We start from the raw sequence: 21267 nt of genomic DNA, 5'->3' as shown, positions 1-21267 counted from the left end.
ATTCAAGGGGAGGGGAAACCTTCCACTACTGCGAATGGTACAGGAACCAGTGTCCACGCCTTCAATGAAGGGGCTTTGAATTGGGCCTTTCAAAAGCCTCAGCCTCAGGTGTTAGGAGAAGTCCAAAGTGGCTGTCTTATTTTGGAGGGTTGATTCATTAATACTAGTGTCTGTGTCCTTATCTCTAGGAGAGTAAGTACACACTCCATGCACCACTGGGCTGCCGAAGAACATCCCTGTCCTACTATACTTGCCATGGGTCTGTCAGCTGGACTGGACCCATCTGCAAGTGGTGAGTTTCTCCTGTTAGCCCCATGCGTTGTTCTTTAAAAAGAGTTATAATCCCGCCTGGTGCTTACACCCCCCTCCAAGTCTGACCCCCCTCCCTTGGACCATGGGAAGTGATCAGACTGATGAGCAAGCGACGAGAGTTGGCTCATTACGGGATATTCCCCCTGTGAGTGAGACACTCTCATTCCTCACCCTCCAATGTCACTGTCCTTTGGGAAGAGACAGAAGGAGAGAGGGAGGACAGGGCTGATTAAGGAAGGTTTCTCTGCAGTGACATCGCTACAGATGCAGCAATTCCATTCAGTGCCAGGTTCTCAGGAGCAAGGCCCCGGCCCGAACACACTATTCAAAAGCACTTTAAAAACAGCAAGCAGCCAGCCAGCCCAGAGCGGCGATCAACCCAAGGCATCACCAGGACAGCGGGGGTGGTCACCTGGTTTACAAGAGCCATGCAAGTCATGAAACAACCCACTGTCTTGCAAAAAGCTGCCCGGGCTGGATACTGCATGACTGGTAGCTTTCAGCACACTGTCTGCACCAGTCTGTGGCACTGTCCAAATGGTTAGAGCACATAACTGGACTCCTTAGGTTCTATTCTTGCTCTGGAACTGACTTTCTGCATAGCCTTGAAAGTGTCACCTAATCTCTCCGTGCCTTTGGTTACAGGCCTGAATTTTACTTCCCAACATCCCAGGCTGGTGGATGGGTTAACCGTTAGCAAAGCACTTTGGCCTTGATCCAAAGCCCACTGAATTCAATGAACAGGCTTTGGATCAGGCCCTTCAAAATCCTGAGTGCTAAGGCAGTCCATGAAGTAGAAGTGTTATTTTAGGGGGTTGATTCATTAATAAAACCTTCCCTCCCAAGGGAATTTTCTAGGCTGTTTCCTCATTTTATTTCTCTTGTGGAGGCTTGCACTGGCCTGTGGAGCTGGATGAAGCCAAAGCACATCCTCAAAGCGTCGCTGTTCTCTTTTAATGTTGCCTCTTCCCATGACTCAGTTCATTAGAGCAGAGCCACCCCTGAAGCGCTGCTGAATTTTGACCCACTGAGCTGACAATGACCTGTACTTCCCTGGTGCCCAGCCTTCAGCAAGCGGCAATGTTCCTCTGCCACCCTGGAGACACAATGTCTCTGCTGCATTGGGGGCGAAGTGGGGGGGAGAGTAATCTGGTACAGCCCTTTGCAGAGGTGCCCCTACTCTGATCATCTGGGGGTGCGTAGGAGGCAGGTTAGCCATGGCTCTACATGCTCCCACTCATGAGGTGGGAGCATGTGGGAGGGAAAGCATGAGGCAAACAGCCCCTGCTCTCCCCCTGAGTGCCTGGAGCGACAATCCAGGCAGCATTAATGCCTCCATGAAGGAAGCATGTTCACCCCCTGCACTGCTGCATTAGACCAAGGCATGATCCAGTCCATCAACCTTTAAAGCCAAGTATGGAGTCCGCTAGCCCGTGGAGGACTTGGCTTGGGAGGGGAGGAAGATTTTTGGCTTCTGTTCCATTCCTGCTCTGCTGAGTCACCCAGCTTCCCAAATGGCAGGGAGGTGGGGACTGGCGGCAGCTTTGATTGGGTCCATTCTTTTTACATTAAAGAGACTCCAACATCGATTTCCCTGCCAGGCGGTGAATTTCAGCTCCAAAGAGGCATCTGGCAAGCGATCCCCTCTCAAACCAAGGGGGCGTCGCCCAGGTGCTTTCAACTTGTTACAGCTGCCTTTCAACGAAGCTGGGCTGATTAGCATGAGCACATCCGCCGTCCCTGCTGCTTTGAAGCACACGGTTACCCACAGCACGCCAGGCATTTTTCATTAGATTATGGTCATACAAAGAACAGGAGAGAGGCAATATTCAGCAAGTGCTACTTTCACATTAGATTTGCACACACACGCACACCCTGTATGTGGTGTGGTTGTGCGTAAGCTGCAGCATCTTATTTTGCATGCTGTTTTGCTGTTATTTATTTGTATGATAGCAGTGCCTAGAGGCCCTATTGGGATCCCATTGCACTAGGTGCTGTACGAACACATAGTAAGAGGCAGTCTCTGGCCTGGCCTGTGCTTTCTAAGTAGACGTGACAAAGGAGGTGTCTTTATGTCTGTTATACTGAGGCACAGAGAGGTAAAAGTAACAACTAAAGTCATGCAGGGAGTCTATGGCAAGGCCCGAAATTGAATCCCGCTCTCCTGAGGCCCCATCCAGCGCCTTAACCACACGGCTGTCCTTCCTCTTCACGGAAAAGGCAAATGATCTTTCAAGCATATGGCCTGAGGATGCAGTTTACACCTTTGCTGCATGCAGAGGTGCAATATTTCACAACCTTACACCCATTCACCTTATTTTACATCCTCCATGGAAACTCAAGCTGTGAAGGGGAAAAAGGAAAATTTCCATGTTGTAGCAAATCTGTGAGAAGTCTGATCTCATCTGCAGGTTGACAATAAGATAATTCACTAAATAAAAACTGTATTGACTGAATTCCCCACTCACAAGGCAATAGGAAAGGAATGAGCAAGTTGGGAAATATTCTTAAGGAAAATGAGGGCTACTTGAATTTTTTTTTTTTGGCTCCCCCATGGAACTGATAAACAGGATCACTGTGATGGAAAACTTCACTCTGCCATGTTAATGTGTTGGCCACCAAAAACGGTGAACATTTCCATGTGAAATTTTGCTAAATTAATTCAGCAAGGCATGTCAGCACATGCTTAACTTTAGGCAGGTGCATAAATCCCATTGACTTCAATGGGATTTAAACCTACGCTTAAAGTTAAGCACGTGCTTGTCTTGAATGATGAGTGCTTTCGTGAACGGACCCTAGATGAATGAATAAATTAATGTTGGCACGACTTGTAGACTAGTGTCATGGTAGGAGGGATGGAAAGAGTGGGGCACCAGAACAAACCTCAGGCCAGACAAAAAGACTGTTCACTACAGGTGTGAAGAGCTGTGGCTGTACAGAGCAGTGCTGCCCTGCTGATTTCAGGGACTGCAATTCTTTAATTCCTTCCTTGAGCCTCTTCCGGAAAACAAACAAAGCGCCCCGAGTCAAACTTTCCCAGTTTTTGTTCACAAAATCTTCAGGCAGACACGGTGGAGAATCTAAGCCTGTTTAAACCATGGTACATTCATTCTGAGGTTTAGGTTATCTTTGTGGCTCCAGTCGCCATAGTAACATATCAAGAATGCAATTCCCCCTTCCATCCCATGCAATAAAATGCTAATCCATCAGCCCAACTGCTGGTGCAGCAATGCAGAAAAGAGCTCTTAAAGTGCATGCAGGGGGGGAGGAAGGGGGATGCTGGCGAGGGTTCCTAAACTTTGAGCCTTGAATAATGATGGTAGGATGGGCACCTCAGTGACTCAGGGCGGGCAACATTTAGCCAGCTGCTCCTTTCCAAATGGCTGCTTGGCTGGGAGCATTTTCATGCCAGGCATGCAGGCGATGGCAAGTGGGCTTGTAGTCTCTCAACGCATGCTGTCACATCAGCTTTGGGTGGGGATAGATTTGCACTGAATTCAGCTGTGTGGATTCACATACACACACACACACACACACACGCTCCCAGCTGCAGGTATATAAGTCACCCTCTACACACGCTCCCAGCTGCAGGTATATAAGTCACCCTCTAACTAAGGTGGAAGGGAAGGAACTTCCCGCGGGCCGTCTTATATCTTCCCCTTGTGGCATATGGTGCTTGTCACTGAAGGTGATGGGACACTGGAAAGGACCCCTGGTAATTCCTATGCATACAACTCCACCCTCAGTAAATGGAGGTGGAAGGATAGACAATACCTCCAAAGGGGCAAAGGATGGGGGCGGGGTTACATAATAGATAACAGGCTGCTCTTCACTTGGAGCTGGGGGTGAAATTTCCAGCTTGCAGAGAGATGTACCTGCGCTTAGCTCTCATTGAGCTAGCATGCAGCCAGGGGAGGGACAGGCTGGCTGCCCCAGGCACTTGCCTAGCATCTCCGACGGGTACGGACTTGGGGCAGCTAGCCAGGCCTGCGACTTGCGTCACCGCAGCTACGGTGTTGTTAGCCTGCTAGCTGCATGGGAACTAGTGCAGCTACATCTACATCTACCCATGCTGGGAATTACACCCTCAAATCCAAGTGCAGATGTAACCACAGTTAAAATAAGCAGAACTGCTCCCTGGCGGAAGGGACTCAATACTCCCAATGCCAGCTGTAACCCAACGCCTGCCCGGCTTCCCCAATTGCTGTACTGTGGTGCTCCAGTATCAAAGAGAATTACAGAATGGGGCTTGCTGCAGCTGGCAGCTGCTCTCCCCCAGCTGGAAGCTGCTGTCACTAGCTTCCCCTGCCAAGCTCTTTGGCTTGTATGGGTAACGTTTCCTCCTCTCCAGCCTGTCAGGATGCAACTCTGCTTCCTAGAAGATCTGAGGGCAAGAAGGGCAGTGGCATTAGACCTTCAGGAACACGGGGCATCGGTTTGCACAAGTCCACTAACACCCTTTGGAGAGTGGCTGTCCCTGCTCTCTGTGTCCACAAGCAGGCTAGGGTGCTAAGTGCAGGGGTAGCTGGGTGAAATCCTGTGTTATACGGAGAGGTCAGATCTGACCTTAAACTCTATTAATTGATTTGGACACACCCCACAGGCAGGCAGATTTTCTAACCTTTGGGTAGCTTTGGTTGGGCACTAATGCAGTGGCCCCGTTTGCTGACAGCCTGGCTACGTGGAATAAAGGTCACTTGCTCTGGATTTTCCATCACCCTCTGGCAGGGAGCCAGGCTCTCCAGGACCAACAACATCCAAAGCCAAAATCTTTGTCACACTCTGTAGCACCAGAGAAGCGATTCAGCAGTGGGGCACTCTCCCTGCTGGCTCTGTGTTGAGCCAAACAGCCCAGCATGAGCTATGCTCCTGGGAGCAGTGCTGGGGACTCAGGAAGCCCTGCCCCGTATGTGGGGGTCTCTCCACTACCACTGCACTAGCATAGGGAAGTCCTACTCCCATTTTACAGATACAGAAGTGCAAGGAACTTGCCCAAGGTCTCACCATGTTGCACTAGTGGCAGAGCATCCGATGAAGTGAGCTGTAGCTCACGAAAGCTCATGCTCAAATAAATTGGTTAGTCTCTAAGGTGCCACAAGTCCTCCTTTTCTTTTTGTGAATACAGACTAACACGGCTGTTACTCTGAGAGCTGGGACTAGTATCCATGATTCCCAATTCCCATGCTCCAAGCACACTCCACTCCCTCCAAAACGAGAGGGATGGCATGCCATGCAGCTAATCTGAAAGTTGGGGGAAGTTTGGCCCCATTATGGTGTGCCCAGGTTACCATTCAATGCACACCCTTACAGTAGTGACGGTAGGCAATTCGTTACCCCGAGCGTATTGTATGGTTCCTCATGATGCAGGAGCCCAGAAAGGTTTTCAGTCAGTTATCTGCAAACACCAAGAAGTGAGAACTGTATTCCAGGTGCTCCTAGGAAGTGTGGAGCTAAGAAGAGACACAATTTCAATCCTTAATTATCACCTAATTAATTGAGGAAGTTGCAGCTGCAAAGATGTGATCTTAATACCTAACGGGGAAGAGAAGAACAAACTTTCAGAAGTTTGGCTGTTAACTTTTCCTAAAAGGAGGCGGCTCAGAATGTCACATAAGCAAGTGGCTTAAGATTCCGAATTGTATAGAGTGCTTTCAGCCAAGCAGATGTTATTCCTAGCTGAAGGGTTGCTTTTAACTAGAGGATCCACCGCAGCTTTTCAGAAAGCTTTACCATCATCTTAGCATAGTTAGCAACTATATCCATCTCTGGATATCTTATCAAGAGGCAGGGGCGCACGCACACACAGTTGAATTTCACACCCTGTCCAAAACTTGGGTCTTTTCTTTGACCCAGCAGCCTAGGTTATGGCTACATAGCCTCAATGTGAATGTACCCTGTGTAATTGCCCATTAATGGCACGCATGAGATTTCCATAATCGACTACCGGAATTCAAACTCACCACTCAAGCTCCCAGGGGAGTTGCCTCTCCCTGGTATAGGAAAGGGACTGCTCCCATAGTGCAGCAAAGTGTGGGATGTGATATCTAATTAGGTCAGTTAAGTATCAGTAGTGGAGCAATCTTCTCCCACATCCTATGGAGTAGGAAAGGGGCCTGGCACAATGAGACAACATTCAAGCTACAAGAGATTCTCTGCCTGCAGCAGTGAGGGGGAAGGGAAACTTAATTAACACAAATGGAGAATAACTGTGTTTCACATTCAAATTCCATCTGCCTGAATTCTAGGGGGTCCCCATTTACCATAGTGACAAAAAGCCAGGATTAATCTGCTTTGCTTTCCTCCATCTGGGCATCCAAACTGTTCATGAGCTATCCCTAGAAAGCAAACTGATGCACAGATAAAGCCGGAACCTCGCCCTGGTGGAGGGCAATGCCATAAGTGCACCACAAAGCACTAAAACCCTGAAAATTCACCTCTCCTGTAACACCTACAAAACACTCAGTGACAATGGCTAGGACGCGGATGTGCTTGCTGCCACTACTGTTCACAATCCTTCTCTGGCACATGCATGGACAAGACAACTGATTCTCCTCTCACTGACACCTGTGTCACTCCCTGACTTCTGCGGAGTTACTCCCAATTTGTACCAGTATACATGGATCAGAATCAGGCTCAGGAGGCTCAAATGTCTGTGGCCAAATCCTGAGCTATGTTGCATGGATGCGCTGGGGAACATGAGACTCCTCTTCTCCATATGCAACTGCAGGGTGTGATTCCTATCTAGGTTCCTAGCACAGATGGTACTCAGAGGGGTCTCAGCTGCTTGACCACATCCCCACAGGGTCTGGTTTGCTGTCTAAGAGGTGTTACTGGTCTCCCAGTCAGCTAGCAAAGACTGTAGTTGTTATTACATAACATTAGCAGGGTGCAATCAAGCAGCATTAGAAGTTTTACGCCATAGGCTAGAGTCGGAGATGTTACGTAGAGGGAGTAATGTCAAACTTTGCCCAGGAAAAGAGAGGAAAAACAAAAAATCTTTCCGCTGCCTGTGTTGCCCAAGACTGATTCCTGTTAAACAGGCACCAAAGTGGTGGTAAAATAAACCAAAGATCGCCTTTGGAATCTCATCAGCCAGACACTGGGACTCCAACCCAGACGTGGTCCAGAATCTCCTAAGCAACGAGACGGTGACAGAACAAGACCCCAGCTCTGCTCCTCTCAGGCTGTTACATGGGGTCCAGATATCTCATCTCACCAGTCACTGACACTCCTCTGCTTCCTCATATCATTTCCTTTTGTCTCTCTTTGTCATTTCATTGGTGTGGTTATAAGTAAGGCTAAGATTTAGTCATGACTTTTACTAAAAATACCCATGGACAGGTCAGGGGCCATGAATTTTTATTTTTTGTCTGTGACCTGTCCATGACTTTTATTATAAACACCCATGATGACTAAATCTCTGACCCTGGGGCTCTGCTGCTCTGGGGACCCCTGCTCCAGTGGTGGGGACTAACTACCCTCGGCAGCCTGTTGCTCCAAGGCCCCCAGGGACTGCTTTCCCGATGACCTCCAGGGCCAGCCGCAGCTCAGGCAGCTCTGGGGTCAGCTGCACCGGCCACTTCTGCGACCTCCGTGACAGAATCGCAGCCTTAGTTGTAAGTATCAAGATAGCCCTCATCAGCCCTTTACGCCAGTGCTGCCCAAACTTTTCCTTGGATGCCCCCCCTTACCAGTAATGCAATGTGTCTGCGCCCCCCTGGGCCGGGGGCTGGAGCTGCTGCCAGGGCCGGAGCGGAGCAGGGGGCAGAACAGGGCTGGCCAGGGTGCACTCTCCCCACCTGACCCAGGCCCCACCGTGCCCCCCAGACATTCCTCCACACCCGCCGAGGCCCCACAGTTTGGAGACCATTGCTTAATGCATGCTCAGAAGCCTGTGGAATTCACTGCTGCTGGAAGATATAGTTAGATCCTATATCTGGACTCACCAACCCTGGATAATTTAATAACCAACAACATGTGAGGTTGCACCTGTTCAAGCAGGGCAACAGAACCTCATGATTAAGGTTTTCAGCTAACCACCTTAGGGATTGGGAAGGAATTCACAGAGGGGTTTGCACACCCAGCTGCACTCTCCGGTGATTCTAACTGTGCTCCAAAGCATCAGAGGGCGGCTACTGCTGAATGCAGGATCTGGGGGTGATAGAGCATCTGGTATCACCTGGGGCAGCAAATTACGTGCTGAGATGTGATGTAGGAAAATCGTCAACATATACACATAGCTCTTACACAGCACTTTGTAATCTACAGATCTCAAAAGTAGTTTAGTAAATATCATTATCTTCATTACAGATGGGGGAACTGAGAGAGGGAAAGTGACTTGCCCAAGGTCCAACTGTGAGCCAGCGGCAGAACCCAGGTCTCCAGTGCTCCACTCCAATGCTCTAGCCACCGGGCCTGCCATCAGATCGAGATGGTGCCACTCCCCACGTTTTATTAACGTCTTCCCCCCTAAGCATCCCACCTCTGTGGTTCAAATTCTTTATAGCATCCCTGCTTCCAGACTCCTGGAACGGTGAACACAGCTTAAGGCAGCAGGAAGCTGTAACAAAGCCCATTCTCACACGTGGAAGTTGGGGCTCTCGACCCCTGCTGAGGAAAGCCAGAGAGTGGAGGAAAGAGGAAGAGAACCCTCTCTGCCAGTTATTATTACTAATAATTATTTGTGTTGCCATAGTGCGTAGGAACTCCTGTCACGGACCAGGACTCCCTTGTGCTAGAGGTTGTACGAACACATCACCAGCTGACGAGGAAGATGACAGCTGTGTCAGATCCCAAGATCAGGGATGTGCTAGGAATTGTAATTCCACCAGGAGGAGAACAGAGAGATTAAAAACTTTCAAACACGGAGGCTCCATTCCTACACTGCACTTGTCTGATCCCAAGAGATGATCACGCCACCCCAGTGGGGCTGGCCAGATGGCATTTCCTCAGCAAGAAACAATTAAGAGAGCTGATGGAAAGGTGAAGTCTGGATCCAAAACACTTTTTCTTCCCAGTGCATTTCAACAAACAACTCAGCCAGGCATCTTTCTATAAACCAATTTTCACACTTGAACTAGCTGAAAACTTCAAAGGCATGGAGGAAAAAAAATAACAAAACACAGGCTTTCCAGCCTGAGAAACCCACAGCACTTTCAGCATGACTAATATTTTCCATGTGAACTAATAATCTAGAGAGATAAATTTCTCATCAGTAAGTGAGTTATGGATGACAGGCAAGCTCAGAATCCAAATTCACCTACTAGTAAATAACTTTGTTACAGTGATATGTTTTCATTGCTTCCACGCAAAAATAAATTTACAGCATATACTTTAAGTAAAGATGTTCAGAATTCAGCCACGGAGCTAGAAAGCTGTCAATCCTAGATGCGATATGCAAAATCCTTCTTTATTTTAATATATCTTACATTGATTTCCTTCTACATGGAGGAGCTTGCTAGAACGAAGAGATTTACAGATCATATACATAAGGAGTCAATACACCCACCACTGGGATTGAGCACGGCAATGGTTTAAAAGGCCAGAGCTAAAGGTTAATAGAAGTCTCTCCATTAACTTCAACTGCCTTTGGATCAGGCCCTAATAGCAAGAACAAGGGTTAAATGAGTGGGGCCCAGTTAAGCAGAGCCAGTTGAAGTGAGGGGATGTAGTTAGGTAGCAGGGAGTTATCCCAAACTGGAAGTTAGCCAAGACTTTATGGCAAACATCTCTGAGTGGCTAAAGGGACTTCAGTGTTGCATCCCATCGCAAAGGCAGCATTTCCTCACTGCCAGTGCCATGCCAGGTTCAGAAAAAGGAATACCATCTACTGAACACACTGCCACCACTCCCTGCGCTCCTTGACCAGTCAGGACGCTGCTTTGCTTGCAAGATATCAGATTCCTCATTTTTGCCAAGTTAAACCAAGTTCCATTTAGTTTTACAGCAATTTACAAATGCATTTCTGCCCTCCTCCAAAACTCATCTTCAAATAGAGATCAGCAACTCAGCAAGAAGCAATAAATAAATAAGGTATGTTTAGCAGCTTTGGGAATTATAAGGTTAAAAAAATTGCAGCTCAGACCCCAAGTTGATCAATTACGAAGCTTATAATGATGAAATGCTACAGGGCTCTTCACCAGCTATTCAAATCCAGGCAGTTTATAAATCAAATGTCTGTCACCAAAGGGCTGCAATTGATCCCTGCAGGAGGAGTGTGCAAATGAGGGGCCTTGGGAAATAATAATCATCTCTCGATCCGCTGGAGAGAAGGAGCTATAAATGTCCGATCAGGATTTCGTCTGAACAGCACGTGCACAGGTGACTGCTTGACACAGGCCAAAGGGAGAGTTCTGTGTTGTACCCTAATTATTGATATTCCATTATAAACACATCCCAGGCCTGGCATAGCCTAAAAGAACTGCTAGCTACATGGGCTGGCATTTTCAAAGAGGTCTGAAGAAGATAAGATGTCTAGCTTCCAATTATTTTCAGTGAGAACTGGGCACTTACCTCCCTTCAGCTCCTTTGAGCATCCCAGCCACGGCTGCTAGCAGTGAAAGTTTTAGACCTCTGAAGCTGGACGCCCGGTAATCTCAAAGAATGTCACATCTATTCTCAGTTGGTGGGCACCTGGGTGCAATGCGCTGTGTGGCTGACTGAAGGTGCTCAGATTTAGCTGAAATACAATGGGCCTGATTTTCTGGTGCTCTGCACCTTGGCTGGCCATTCACAGCAGTGCAGATTGGTGACAGCAGGAGTATGGAGTGGAGTGGGGATTTTACTGGCTTCCCCTCTCAACGCATCACTGCAATATGCATTCTTTCCCTTCCCACACATAGCTCAAGTGAATACAAAGAAAGCTTTCTTTCCAAATAATGAGACATACGACCCACTCCGCCTGCATCTCCACGAGATGTCCCCAGGGGTACGCCTACCTTAGCGTCTTGCGAACCATATCCTCGTCTGTGATGCCATAGTAAGTGAGGGTCTCATTCCAGGTGGGATTCAGAGTGTTCCGCAAAGTTTTTGTTCTTAGCTTATTTGCCTGGAGAAAGCAAATAATACACCTGGTTAGTTAGCCTGCCCCAGGTAACTGCTTTGGTTTCAGGATGCAGGCAATGAATAAACCCTTGGGAAACGAAACAGTCCATGAAATGATGACACAGCATACCCGAGCAGCTCTCCTTTGGCCCTCAGTTCCAATACATATCTAGCCACTTTGCACCATCCTGCTGATCCTCCCTGCACAGGATGGCAAAAATCCCCCTCAACCAGGCTGGTGCAGCAGATATCTGGAGGTGCATAAAGGCAGTGGCCTTGTGGGTCATTTATAGAGCAATCCAATTATCCATCCAACACCCTGTACAATAAGCAGCAAGATCACGGGCAGCCTGGAAGAGAGCAGTAAGGGACCAGGGACTTCATTTTTGGGGGGGTGACGGGGGAAGAATTAACTCAGGCTTATTTAAAAAAAACCAACAGTTTGCTAGTCTGGATGTTTATGTGCATCCCTGTGTTTAGTGCAGCTACAGTTCCTGTCAGACCCAGAACCGTTTCCTGGATGCACATTTTATTAGATGTGGCAGCTTGTTTTAACTCCAAATTGCAAGGTGGCCTGTTAATACAGTGCTAGGTTGTACTGGAGGGACATGACACAGCGCCATAGCAGAGGGCAATTACCTTCCTAACAAGGCAAGAGGAAACTAGAGAGACATATCAAGGCTTGGTGTTGGAGCTTGTGAGGGACAGTGAGGGTGTTCTACCAAGTTCCACACTCAGTTCCAGAGTCCCCAAGTGTAACACAGCCCCTTTGGGACCAGCTGGCAAAGGGTTCACAGCAACTCCTCACAGGCCTGACCGACTCACTACACTTAGCACACTGCTTTCAAGAAACTGCGCTGGAAAGCACAGCCTAGGAACCCAAGGGACATTGTGACAGCTAAAATGTCACACAGAACTAACATGGGCATGGGGAAAAACACAATGGACCCAAAGCAGCACGACTATGCAGACAGGGATGCTAACCCACCAGTTTCAATGCTGGTGGTCCAATTTTCTAGCACAGAGAAGGCCATAACAGCTAGAAACCCTCAGTCCAGCTCCTGCAGAACAGTGTCAAACCAGGGACAACACCTTGTGCAGCAGGATACTAGAATGTAATTCTAAAACAGCACAGGGCCTTTTCCATAAAGCATTGGCACCATAATTGAGTGTCACTAAAAAGCAAAATGCTGTACCAGTACATCAGATCCATTTCTGAAAATAAGTAACCATCCCAATGAGTATATTTTATTAATGAATTATTGAGATGCTTCCAAGAGCCATTGTCTGGATGGATTTATTTTCCTTTTTTTGTTCTTCTCTCAGTGCACATTATTAAATCATTGCTCATTCCTTGCAAGGCCTTGTGGGAAGTCTGCTCCACCTTGTTACGTGCACTGGCCACACCCTAGGGCACAGAGTTACCCAATACCTAAATATTAGCCTGGAACAGGCACTAGGAAGCTTACTGGGAATGTGTTCCACTCCCAGTGGAGATCACCAGAGCATCCCAGCTGCTTTCTGCCTATGAAATGAGTCAAGGCCCTGGCTTGTTTAAGGGTCTCTCATCAGCATATAAGTCCTATGGAGCCTTGCCAGAATACAGGCTTGTGAGGATCTCATTTTCGTACCCCTTGGCTGAACCACTTGATGAAAAGGCTGCCAGATCATTCAGTTTGCTCCAGAGTTTGAATAAACCCAGTGGTTGCCAATGTAGAGGCCAAAATTAAGTGTCCGAGTCCAAATCCAGATGGTGGAAAATCTGTACTTAGTAGCCCCACACCACTACACTGAAACAACCAGAGTCTGTCTCTTTCCCTCCACTGGCTTCTGGCCAAACCTGCTGAGCAGCAGGACGTTTACAGGTAATAAGTTGCAGAACAGAGAAAAGCCACATCATGAACCACTTCCCCAGCTGGCTTGAATACCGGCACTTTCCATAGCGGTGCCCAGGACAGAAAGGCAATGGAGACGACACCAATCTCCTAACTTCGGGTCTGATCCAAAGTCCATTGCAGTGGGTGGACGGGAGAGTAAAAAGGGCTTCTCCCCAGCTTGCAAAGGATCCACTACCACACCCACAGGCTCTCTCAGGCAGTTTTACTGTCCCCACTTAAACAAAACAAAGCCATATCCTCAGTTTCCTGTGGGCTACAAACCCAAGGATGGTTCCCTTAGGCTTTACCTTTCAGGCTCCCACCGCCTCCCCTCCCAAGACTCTCACTGTCCTGCTGCTCCTGTGCCTATAGCTTCCTAACTCTGACTCACTGGATCTCTCTCATTAATAGGTCTCCCCCCACACACCCCAGCCGCCCCCTTTTAAAGCCTAATTTGGGTCAGCTGATGCGGCACAGGTACACTGGCCCTGCTCCCTCTTAAAGGGCCAGCATCATCCTGGATAGGGACTCTTTCCATTGGCTTTGCTAAGTTATGGCAGTCCTTTACAGAACGAGCCGGGGGCAACTGAAGGGCAGTCTGGCCTGCCACTGCCCATGCTGTACCTGCTCTGTGGAGAAAAGGAGAATGCTGTATCAGGGCCTAAGTCCATACCTAACTGCAAGCAAATGATTGACCCCCAATGGCTTCAGTGGGATTTGTGCATATGCTGTAACAGGATGAACCTCAGCATTTTTTAAAAGCAAACACACTTGCTTAGAATCACGACCAGAGAGGGGACTTCACACTCTAGGACGGTCAACCCTGCATCTTTCCCCAGGTCTGAAGTCCTTTTAAATCATCTTAAAGTGAGACTTGTCAATTCTCTCTTATAATTGCTCTTTCAGGGCACTATTGTAAACTCAGATGATTGTTTCACAACTCTTGCGATAGTTGGTGCTTTTCTCAAAGTCCCAGCTCCTGGAGTCAGGTGATCATGTTAGAACCTCAGATTTTTTTTTTTCATGCAACTTTCTAGCCCTTCTGGTTGCATAGAAAAGCTTGAAAATGTAGGAGGGAAAATCCCACCCAAAACCCAACATTTTTTAAAAAAATATCATGATATTGGGGGGAAAGGAGGAGCTGACTTGTAATTTTTGAGCACTTGGAATTGACAATACCAGGGTAACCAAAAGAAAATACATATGCTGCCATTGTATAACCACTGGGAACAGTAGATGGAATGGTTAGGAAGAATATCCAGCAGAATAAAACAAAAATGCGATGAAGACGGGCAATAAAACTATAAAGCATTAAGGGAATGGATACATAATCCATGTCACTTAAAACAATTTCTAGCTACGGTAGGAAAATACAGAGCAGGAATAAATTGGGTGGAGGCCCTCAGCTGCCCAGAATATGCAGCAATGGCAGCACAGGCCAAACAAAGCCTGATTTAAACAATGCCATCTAGACTAACGGACTAGTTACTTCTGTTGTTCTTTATTTTGGACATCCTATCACACTCCTGGCAAGACTGCACATGGCCAAAGCAAAGGCTGATGTGAACTGCTGATGCAGCAAATAAAAGCAGATGACAGGAAAAGTAGAGGCATTATCAAGCTGTAGGATGGCATAAATTAAGCCTTGCTTTTTATTTCTATTTTTCAATTTACAAAGTAACAGGAACAAATAATGAAAGACGCAACACCAGAGAAAACATGTTCAGAGCTGGGTGAAACCTTGTTATGGGCTGAGGTAAAACCTTCTTCAAACTGATGTGTGAACTCACCCTTTGCTTAAGATAGTTTGTAAGAAACACTTAGGGTGCAACACCTAAAACAAGGCCTAATAGATTCTGCCCAGAAACCAGCACCGCATGGGAACGGTGACCAAGCGGGTGTGAAGAAAGGCAGAACACACAGAAACTGAGAACAGACAAACCCCAAGAGAGAGACAAAAGCAAGAAAGACAAGCCCGTGAGTACAGTGAGATCCTAGAAAAAGCTAGACATAGCTTTTGGGTCTGTCGGCTAAAGAGGCTTTTTTGGCGGAGGTACTGGGGAAGAGGGATGTCAGCGAACGAACAGAATGTAAATTCAAACAAATACAAGGCAATACTTCCTTGCCCAGCGTGTAGTCAGCCAGCGGGGATCACAGACACAAATACTGCTGCTGGGTGTAAGATGGACTAACCAAACCTCATGAATTGGGGCATAAACTCATGACCTCCCAAGGGTTAGGAAGAAAGCCACACACCTCATCACCCACATCTCCCGCACAGAACAGCCTGCTTGACTGGGCATCAGATGTACCCCTCTGCTGGCAGCACATAGTGAGGTGTCGCAGCCCCGCAATTCCAGCTGGCAGGGGGATCCAGAGGGATGATGTTTAATACATTCCCAGGCCGGGCTCATGCAACCACAGCAGCAGAGAACTGGTGTGACAATTGTGCCCCATTGTCTCCACAAATGAAAGAAACTTATTCTAGGGGAAATTTATTACCTCTGCGCACAGCCCATTTAGGAGCAAAAGAGGCTCTTTCAGAGGAATACTGGATGGCAAATGTCCCACCTATCCCCACCCTTCATGGTCCTTTCTACAGCCTGCTTTAAACTTGAGCTGAAAGATGTTCCCGCCAGGGGCCTGCATGAAACGAGTCTGTTGGGTCTCAGGCTATGTCCATGGGGATAGGTGGCCACATCATAGATGCTGCACATCCCAACCTGCACAAGCTGACAGTCTCCTTGGAGAGGGGCTAAGTACTCAATGAAGGCCTGAGACAGAACTTGCTGAGGTCAATGGAAAGATTCCCTTTGATTTAACTGGCCATTGGATCAGGCCCTGGAGAACAAGCCACCTTCCTCCCTACTGGTGGGGCAGCAAAAGTGTGGGGCACCTTGCAGCACCACTCCCTACCATTTTAATCATCTTCAGGAGCTAGAGAGAAGGGGCCTCATCTCCAGGCTGCCGATCCAACATCTCTCTCCAGTGCTGAGTTCACGTAGCCCAAATGAGTGCTCCCTGAACAGTTTCATTCCATCACCAGCTTTCATCTTGGAGCCCAGAATGCCTTCTGGGCGAAAGAAGAAAGCAGAATCCCCGTGCTGAAAGTACGATCGATTTTAAGACAGGCTCTGTTCCCTCTCTCCGTCTGCCTCCTCCTCCTCCCCCACAGTGATAATGATGGATTGAGCTTAATACAACTTAGACCATTTTTTCCTCCCCCTGTTGGGGAGGAGAATGACACATCACTCTGTAGAAGAGGCCTGCTGATTTCAGGTAGGGCTTTTCCATTAATTCCCTGGCAGAGGGACAGGCTGAGCAAGCAACAATTTCCACTGTAATTGGGTGTAAAGTGGGAGAGTTCAATCCTCACTCTGGCCATTTCTCAGCGTAATCAGCTCTGATTAAATCAATACGTAAAAGTTGTCTGCAGAGTATTTCGGATGCATTGTTACATTCATCATCTTTGTTTTGCAAGCTCCACACTAGAGGTAAGCAAGGCACTTAGCACACAAGGAAGTAAAGGGTCTCTCTCATGCTTTAAGAGCCAGCCTTGCTACTCAGATGGACTTGCTCCTTTACAAAAGGCATTCCAGATTCCGGAGCAGTTTTTCATTCCTGTCAAAGAAACTACAGAAAAAAAATCACCCTTCAATTATCTTATCCAAGGGTTAAAAGAAGGCCTCCTGACCAGAAACACCCAACATTCATCAAGTAATCTGGCTTTAAGCTTGGCGTAGATGAATAGGTTAAAAACAACCAAAATTCTTTCTTTATCGTCTCCTAACCAAACTGGAATGTCCCTCCCAGCAGAGAACAGACAGGACTCTACTGTAATTAATATATAAAGGGATATTTTATCAAGACCTCTGAACAGACAGACAGACCGACCCTGTGGTTCCTAGCAACCTGACAAACCAAATACAATCTTTTGTTGTCTGGTGTCACTAAGAAGGTGTCCCTAAATCTCAGCACACACTAATGGCTTGTCTACACTTGAAACACTCCAGGGGCACGGCTGCAGCTGCGCCGCTGTAGGGCTGCAGTGTAAACACTACCTATACTGACAGGAGGGGTTCTCTCCCGGCACAGATAACCCACCTCCCCGAGAGATGATAGCTAGGTCACTGGAAGACTTCTTCCTTCACCTAGCGCTGTCTATGCTGGGGGTTAGGAGGACTTAAATATCTCACTTGTTAAGATGACCTAATTTTCTACGTAGACCAGGCCTAAGCAATCGTGGGATGAGGTTGCTGACTATACTGCACAGAACCTCACCCATGATTCAGACAGAACCCAGAGGCAGCAAAATCCAACAGGCAGGGGGCTGGGAGAGGAGTCCAGAGACCTGGGCTCTGGTTCTTGCCTTTTCCACGGACTTGCTGTGTGACTTTGGCTAAGTCACTTCCCATCCCCTCCCACCTGTCTGTCTTGTCTATCTAGAATGTAAGCCCTTTGGGGTTGTAACAGTCTCTTAGGGCTTGTCTACACAGGGAAGCTATATGGGGGTAAAGCAGGGTGTGAATGTAAACCTTTCTAGTTGTGCCAGTGCAGCTCCTCCATGTGGACACTCTTATTGCAGCATAGGAGAATCTTCTTCCAGTTTACCTTATGTCTCTTTGAAAGCAGTTTAAGCTAAAATGAAAAAAGGCACTCTTATTCCAGAATTGGAGTGTCCACCCAAGGAGCTAGAGTGATATAAATACAGTGGTTATGGAGTTGAGGTTAACTGGTATAACTGGGAAAAGCTCCCATGTACAGAAGCCCTTCCTACATATTTGTACACCTCCCAGCACAACAGGGCTCTAATCTTGTGTGCATTATAGCAGTGCCTACAGGCCCCAACCAACACCACATACCAATCTTTGGCTGGGATCTGTGCAAAACATACCCATGTCTCTCCCCAGAGCTTTGTGCAGACCTGGTTCATTTGGATTCATGTGGATTTAGGCCCTCTAGGATGGGAATGTCTAACTAGCATTTGACCCCTTCTATTTTGTATTGCTCCTTTTGATAGTTTTCAAAAGCAGTCTGGATTTGCCAACACTGCTAAGGTTTGTACAACACTGCTGAGGTTTATTCTACTATCATCACACAGGAAAGTTGGTTGGAAGAACACAAGAGGCTCCTGTAAGTGAAAGGGTCTTCTTTTGATCCTTCGGCTCCACCTAGAACACAAGGAGGGAATTGATTTATATGAACATCTAACACCCTGCAAAACCAATCGTATTTCATGTCAGTCAAGCAGAGCTCCCTTTCAGCATAAAATAAAATCAGTGAATCAACTAGTATGGCTGTCAGGTCAGGAGGCAGCTTAGCTCTTCGAAAGGAAGCCCAAGTGAAAACAATCACTGCCTTGCAGGAGATGTTTCCATGGGGGGCAGGAGAGGAATAAAACCCCACAAGACCGCAAAAAGAAATGATCTTTTCCAGCTTCAGCTGAGGTCGATTGTAATGCCTTGTTCACCTTAAATGTTTCCCAACTGTGTAAAATAGTTTCAAAATTAGACAGGTTCTCGCAAGAGAGATTTAAGGAGGCACTGACAGCCATTTGTCTTCCTGGCAGAGTTCAGATCGTCTCTCTTTCATTTTATTAGTATCATTATCAACGGCACCAGGCATGTCTGGGAGCCACAGGCCAGGGGGAGGACTGGCTGTAAGTCTCCAGGCTCGCTTGGCACAAGATAAGCTGTTTATTAAGGCCGATTACCAGCGTGTTTTGAAAGATGGAGTAACTCAGTCGCAGGCAGGAATTGCATTAGGACAGAACGGCCAAACAAGCATGGAGGAAAACGCATGCTAAACAGTTCGTGTGTGTGTGGAATATTTTTGATCTCTGGCTGCTAGTTTGCATCATGCACTTAACAGGCCAGTGACACTGAAGTTCTGCTTCCCCCAACCCCTGGGAGGTTATTTATCATTTTCAATATATAGGAGAATGCATCTACCATGTCCTCAAGGTGTGGATACAAGAAAAGTAACTCTCTGATCATTCATCAGCTAATGATACAGAAAATCTCCCGGACAAGGCAAGGAACTACACACTTCCTCAGGAAAGCCCTGGGTTAACAGGCCTGAGAGCACCCGCTGAAAGTCAGGATTCAGTCAGAGCAAGGGAGGGGAGCAAGGACATGCTCAGCTCCCAATGTCCAGAGAGGAGTGAGTCGAGGGACTGTCAGCTGGAGGGGTGGCCTCCAAGGATCTAAAACGCACAGTGTTTTATATGGTAGATCAAACATAACATCCTAAATTGTACCCAGCAATTGACTGGGGACCCAAGCATGAAACACAGCCAAGTAAGTTGGCAACACTAACTGAAGCTTCCCATCAGACTCCCAGGAGAAAAGCATTGCAATAACCCACTATAGGAGATCACGAAGGTTCCCCATACAGAGCATTAACCATTAGCAAGAGAACAGAACAGACAACTCAAGAAAAATGCACCACTCACAACAGGGAGACAAAGCAGCTGTGGAGATTTTATTTGCTTTACAACAACAGTGGCCTGCGGTTTGGGGCTTTCCTGGCTGTTAATGATCACCTGGGATTAAACTTAAACTCCTCTGCCTGCTTGTTAATTTTCTTGTTTTAATATGGAACGCTTCACGAATTTGCGTGTCGTCCTTGTGCAGGGGCCATGCTAATCTTCTCCGTATCGTTCCGATTTTTGATATCCTCCCGCCTGAGCCTGCTCTCCCCTATTTGCACGAGCAGCACCATTCAGTGGGAACACTGGGCGGAAGACGGGAGTGGGAGGGATGGCCCACTCTCAGCCACACTCACTGAAGATGTCAGTATTTATTTAATTTCTCAGAGGCAAACTGAACGGGTTATTAAAACATGCAAAGGCTTCTATCCATCAGTGGAGGAAAGGGCTGGCATTTCACTAGCAACCTGTAGAGGGCCCCATGGGGGGAAGGGGTTGCTGGTGCTGTGCCAGTTTTTCCTAGCGTCACCTGAAATGTAGTTAGGCTGGGACTGAGGCATTGTTCCTGAATGGCCCTTGAACCTCCAGGCAGAGGGTTCAAGAGAAGCAGCTCCTAGTGCTTCACCAGGCCCACCAACACATGGAGGCCTGCTGGCTGGGGGAGGGAGGTAGAAGGTTATTTCTTTGTCTTGTGGATCATTCTGGGGGTTCCTCCTCTCTCTCCTATCAATAACGTGACATGTTCTAGCCACACAGATTGACCAGCAGCTCCGCTAGGGCCAATATTCCAGCACCGATCAGCTGACTGGGAGGGAAATGCAACTGATGCCTTTGTATGTAACTTACTGTACAGCATCTCCACACTAGTGCCTCGTGATGAGAGCCGCAATCCAAGAGACTCCTTCCATTGACTTTAGTGGGAGTTGGAATAGGTCCTAGGGTGCGAACCCTTCTCCCACACACCATCCCGTAGTACTGTGGCTCTTCCAACATACTTCACAAACCCAGGCTCTCCCTGGGCAGTCAGGGCAGTGATCCTGGACCTGAGTAAAGCTTACAGGAGGAAATTCAAAAGCAGGCAATGCTCATCCAGGCTTGGGTTTCATTATAAACCTGAAACTTGGGCCTATCTTCCGACAGACAGTGAGTGATCAAAGGCTGGCTGTTTCACGTAGTGGAATGGGCACTGCCAGAAACCTGGGGAGAGCCAGCTGATCTGAGTCAGTATATAATGAATAAATGAGGAGTACTTGTGGCACCTTAGAGACTAACACATTTATTTGGGCATAATAAATATGGGGTTAAAACCCAGTTCATCGGATGCATGCAGTGGAAAATACAGCAGGAAGATATATATACACGCAGAGAACATGAAAAAATGGGTGTTGCCATACCAACTGTAATGAAACCAATCAATTAAGGTGGGCTATTATCAGCAGAGAAAAAAACTTTTGTAGTGATAATCAGGATGGCCCATTGCCAACAGTTCACAAGAAGGTGAGAGTAACAGTATGGGAAAAAATATGCCATCATGTGCCAGCAATGCCCCTCTGCCATGTACATGGCCAAACCGGACAGTCTCTACGCAAAAGAATAAATGGACAC

The 21267-nt window shown here is 47.5% G+C and overlaps 1 protein-coding gene and 1 pseudogene across 1 annotated transcript in view; both read right to left on the bottom strand.

Moving 5' to 3' along the window:
• Positions 1–21267, bottom strand: part of DOC2B (double C2 domain beta) — a 125160-nt gene that overhangs the window by 41852 nt on the left and 62041 nt on the right. Inside the window, exon 4 of the mRNA XM_077836864.1 lies at positions 11250–11359. Coding sequence (XP_077692990.1) covers positions 11250–11359 — 110 coding nt within the window. The remainder of the gene's footprint in view (positions 1–11249; positions 11360–21267) is intronic.
• On the bottom strand, positions 19823–19923 carry LOC144276732 (U6 spliceosomal RNA; annotated as a pseudogene).

The sequence above is a fragment of the Eretmochelys imbricata genome, chromosome 17 (assembly GCF_965152235.1).
Source record: "Eretmochelys imbricata isolate rEreImb1 chromosome 17, rEreImb1.hap1, whole genome shotgun sequence".
Classification (NCBI taxonomy): domain Eukaryota; kingdom Metazoa; phylum Chordata; order Testudines; family Cheloniidae; genus Eretmochelys; species Eretmochelys imbricata.
Note: the sequence above shows the minus strand (reverse complement) of the source record. Positions and strands in the feature narration are given on the sequence as shown.